General features: G+C 33.8%; 1 protein-coding gene across 1 annotated transcript in view; it reads left to right on the top strand.

Moving 5' to 3' along the window:
* Positions 1 to 2,711, top strand: part of LOC147021022 (uncharacterized) — a 3,318-nt gene extending 607 nt beyond the window's left edge. The window contains exons 1-3 of the mRNA XM_085893632.1: positions 1 to 310; positions 408 to 572; positions 670 to 2,711. The exon at positions 1 to 310 is cut by the window's left edge and continues 607 nt beyond it. Coding sequence (XP_085749758.1) covers positions 218 to 310; positions 408 to 572; positions 670 to 960 — 549 coding nt within the window. The 5' untranslated portion in view covers positions 1 to 217 and the 3' untranslated portion in view covers positions 961 to 2,711. The remainder of the gene's footprint in view (positions 311 to 407; positions 573 to 669) is intronic.
* The last annotated feature ends 2,251 nt before the right edge of the window (positions 2,712 to 4,962 follow it).

Here is a 4,962-nt window from a genome sequence, read left to right on the forward strand (position 1 = left end):
TTGCTAAGCCCCGCCCACTCTTACATCATTTCCAGTTCATCTCTGACTCACAAAGAAATCACTAGAAAATTACAGGATGTTATGGTTTTGAAAAATTTCCCAATGAAGGCTTGCCTAGGCTTGCCCAGGGAATTTCCAAAGGAAACCACACCCACCAGTCTTTCTCTATAAAAGCTTCAAACCCAGGCTCCATTTTAAACATTTGTTCTTGCTGGCAATGGTGTTCTGTGTGCTTGTCTCAAACTCTCTGTCTTCTATGGAACTAAACCTTCAAGTTGATGAACTGGATTCAAACCTCTTATCTATTGAGGTAAGATTTTTTATTTTCCTATTTTCAAACTTTGATTGAAGCATACTCATTTAATAATTAAATAACTTAATTAATACATTATTATTTTCTCTCACAGGAAATTGTATCTGAAAATACTGCTTTTGCTACAACTTGGGGGGAAATTGTTGGCTTGGTTGAAGACCTTGAGTGGGATGACTTTGGTGTTCCTTGGAACTCTCTGTCTTCTATGGAACTAAACCTTCAAGTTGATGAACTGGATTCAAACCTCTTATCTATTGAGGTAAGATTTTTTATTTTCCTATTTTCAAACTTTGATTGAAGCATACTCATTTAATAATTAAATAACTTAATTAATACATTATTATTTTCTCTCACAGGAAATTGTGTCTGAAATACGAAATGAAAATACTGCTTTTGCTACAACTTGGGGCGAAATTGTTGGCTTGGTTGAAGACCTTATGAGCGACCAAGACCCACAGAACGAGTTCGTCCTTGATGACCCAACCAAAGAGTTATACCTTGGAGACCAGCAAAATCCTGAAAAAGAGTTTTACAGCAATAGTACTCATTGTGAGTTATCAAGACAATACCCACTGAACAAGTTATACCTTGATGAGCCAGAATACAAGTTTTACCTTGGAGACTCACAAATTTTGAAAAATCAGTAAATGAGTTCTGCCTTGATGGTTTAAATAACTACCTTGGAGACTCAGGAAAAGGGTTTTGCCAAGATGGTTCTAAATATGGGGCCTACCTTGGAGACTCACAAATTTTGAAAAAATCAGTAAATGAGTTCTGCCTTGATGGTTTAAATAACTACCTTGGAGACTCAGGAAAAGGGTTCTGCCAAGATGGTTCTAAATATGGGGCCTACCTTGGAGACTCACAAATTTTGAAAAAATCAGTAAATGAGTTCTGCCTTGATGGTTTAAATAACTACCTTGGAGACTCAGAAAAAGGGTTCTGCCAAGATGGTTCTAAATATGGGGCCTACCTTGGAGACTCACAAATTTTGAAAAAATCAGTAAATGAGTTCTCCTTAAGAGACTTTGTAAGTTGGTTTTACTTTGAATACTTGAAATGTGGGTTCTGGATTGATAACTCACAATGTGATACATATCTTGGAAACTCAACGGGAATGTGGTTATACCTTGAAGACTTGGAAAGTTGGGTTTATGTTGGACACTTGAAACTTTTTTGGGGGCTTTTATTTATTTATTTATTTATTTATTATTATTATTATTTTATTTATTTATATTTTGGAGACTTTTGGAGTTGCTATCACTCTTTGGGATCTAAACCTATCGATGTAGTTCTTTGTCGGATGGTGCTTGATGGGAGCAAGATCAAGAAAGTTCTGGGAAGAAAGTGCAGGCTTACTCCCCCTTTCTACGTCATCAAACCTGAAAGCCTTAAAAGACAGAATTGGAAGAAGAAAAAAAACGTAAAAATATATATATATAGGTGGAAATCTCATTTTGAAAAAGACATTGTGTTGGGCGAGGATTGAGTTGGGGTTGAGATTTTGAATGTGAGGGTTGGGGTTGAGATTTTGAATGTGAGGGTTGGGACACACACACACATACACATCAACAAACAAAAGTTAAGCCTTGACTATTCAGTTGAGGATTCTGTGTTTGGGGTTCACAGATCTAAGAACGTCCCCCTTGACACACATTATATACTGTTATACACCTCGGACTTGGCCCTCGAGTGTCCACAACGGTGTATAGTAGGAGGGAGTGAAGCGCCAACCTATTGCTCCCATTACACACACACACACACACAAACAAAAGTTAAACCTTGACATTTCAGTTGAGGATTCTGTGTTTGGGGTTCACAGATCTAAGAACGTCCCCCTTGACACACATTATATACTGTTATACACCTCGGACTTGGCCCTCGAGTGTCCACAAAGGTGTATTATCTGCTTAGTTTTGTCTTTTGTAATTCCTGTGAATAAAATGAACCTAAAATCTCTTCCCCTTCCAAATCATATATTTTATAAGTCCAAGGAACTGTATCTATTACATCAACAATTTTAAAAAGTTCTTTCGTCCATCGTTCAGTAAAACCCTTTTCAAAATGAGATTTCCACCTATATATTCTTACGATATCACCAACTTTGAACTTAGGTTTTCTGACATTAATCTCTTTTTCATATTTTAATTTTGTAAATGTTTCTGATGGCTTCATATTCGTTGACGTGTGAATCGTGTCATTATACTTATCCACAATATCCTGAATAAAAGATGACCATTGTTGTGAACCGAGTTGTGTGAATTTTTTATATAGTCTCTCTTTTAAGGTACGATTAAAACGTTCAACAACAACTGCCTTCCCTTCATTAAAGGTACTGTATAATGTAATACTGTTATTTTTTAGAAAATTCATAAATGTCTTGTTATAAAACTCTCTACCCTCATCAGTCCACAATTTCTTAGGTTTTCTCTTACTTTTATTAAATATCTGTTGAAAAGCTAACATAAGAGTATTACCTGTTTTGTTTTTTAAAGGGACAACCCACGCATATCTACTCCTCAAATCAATAACGGTTAAAGCATACTTGTACCCCTTATCATTATTGAGTTCAATCAAATCAGCAGACCAGATATAATCAACTTCCTTGGAATAAACTTTCCTTCTCTGAAACTTTGTGAATATTGGTTTATGTAATTCATCAGCTAATTGCTCTTCAGTCTTAATGGCATCATTAGAGCCTATAAGTTTTTTGAATTTCCAAGTCCAAGTTTCAATTTAGCACTAATCATCTTCTTCACGATGAACCTATCAACTTTTTCTCTCAAGGTTGGATTTTGTATCAGAGACAAATTATATAACATTTCTCTATCGGCTTCATGCTTTTCTTCCAACGTTGTGGTATTCCCATAATCAATATCGTGTCTCATGCACACTTCATCAACTCTATTGATTGGTTTACTCCAGGATTTAGGATTGTCTGCCTCATCTAATCTTTTATCCAAGTTTGTGCCTGGACCACAGAAAGAATACCCTGGAAGATGTAATTCCTCTGGTATTCCAGTAGTTGTAAATTTACTTCCTGATAAAAACTTTTGTATATCTCCTCCGAGTTTGTGTTTGGAGATAAATTGATTTTTTTTTGAACCACACACCGAACATATACCTTTTTGTATAACCCTGTTATTTTTACTTTTAACATATGAAATATTTTTAGTATTAGTTTTCTTTTTACATTTGAGACAATAACTCATTTATTTATGAGAAAAATTCCTGCAGAGTGCAAAAACCTTTTTAGTTTCCAACATGCACATTTGAATCTTAATTTTTAAAACATAAAGAATCCTTAGAAATGCCTTCACTCTCTCCTCCATTTATTTAAGAAAAAACTTGAATTAAAATACATGTCTTCTCGATGTCGATAGTCTTGTCGAAAGTATTGCAAATAGACTTTTTAATTCTTTGTATTCCTCCCTGGTGAGATAAGTTAATTTCTTTAATACCTCTATTCTTTTTTGAATCTCACTGGTTTCCATATTTTGATATTTATTCATTCTCTCTCTTTCCTCCCTCTCTCTCTTCTCTCTTTCCTCCTTCTCTCTCTCCTCCTCCTCCTTTTCCTCCTCTTCCCTCTCTTCTTCAACTCCTTCCTCATCCCTTACTATACTTGAATCGTTTACACCCCATAGAATATTATACATATATTCATCAGGATTTCTTGTTATTCCTGTATCCAAAATAATTTTTTTTACAACAGGATACCAATAAAATTTCTTTTGAATTTCTAAAAGAGCCTTACCTTTTCTTAACCTTATAATTTTTTCATTATTTAACATTCTAATTAAATCTAAAGTTGTTGGTTTATCAACATCAGCATAATGCCAATCTTTTATTGAAAATACCTCATTCTTATGTTGTAGAACATATTTATTAAAATACCGAATACCCTTTTCTTGAAGGTATGCTTGAACACAGAAATGATAATTTTCTTGAAGCCTTCTTGCTGTCATTTATGTATTAGAAATATATGTTAGAATAATATTATGGCACGAAACACCTCCCCATCTTCCCATAGTTAAATCATTTTGTATTTCCTTACTTATTATATATAATCCTGTTTTTTCTGTTTTCATGAGATAAACAAGGGCAAAACCATTATTATATTTACCCTTATTAAATTCTTTTATTTGTTGTTTACTAATCGTGGCTCCACAAAACTCATTCTCGATACCAAGTGGATAATATTCTTCCTTACGAGACTGATTTAATTGTTCCAGGTCTTCGAGGTTAATTTTAAATGACCAATTATACCCTAAATCATTCATATCATACCCCCATTGTTCTATTCTCATACAAACGATACGCCCTTCTTTATAAAAATTTATTTTAATTCGAACTGTGAATTCTGTATGACCTGGAGATAATATCAACACTTCTGTATCTTTAGAATACACAGCCGTTTTATTTAAGTATATATATTGTGATAAATCGCTTAATCTCACCAAGTCATTCGCGTCAGTCGGGCTTGGATAATTTTTTAATTTATAAGCATTTTTCATGTTAATATTTTTGTTTATATTATATTTATATCGTTCAGCCTGTGCCTTTGTGTAATAATTTGATAAATCAATATCCAGTTCTTGAGATACACCAAAGATAGAACCATCTTTACCAACATAAGTCATTTATAT

The sequence above is a fragment of the Eptatretus burgeri genome, chromosome 8 (assembly GCF_056783735.1).
Source record: "Eptatretus burgeri isolate ZD-2024b chromosome 8, Ebu_testis_v1, whole genome shotgun sequence".
Lineage (NCBI taxonomy): Eukaryota > Metazoa > Chordata > Myxini > Myxiniformes > Myxinidae > Eptatretus > Eptatretus burgeri.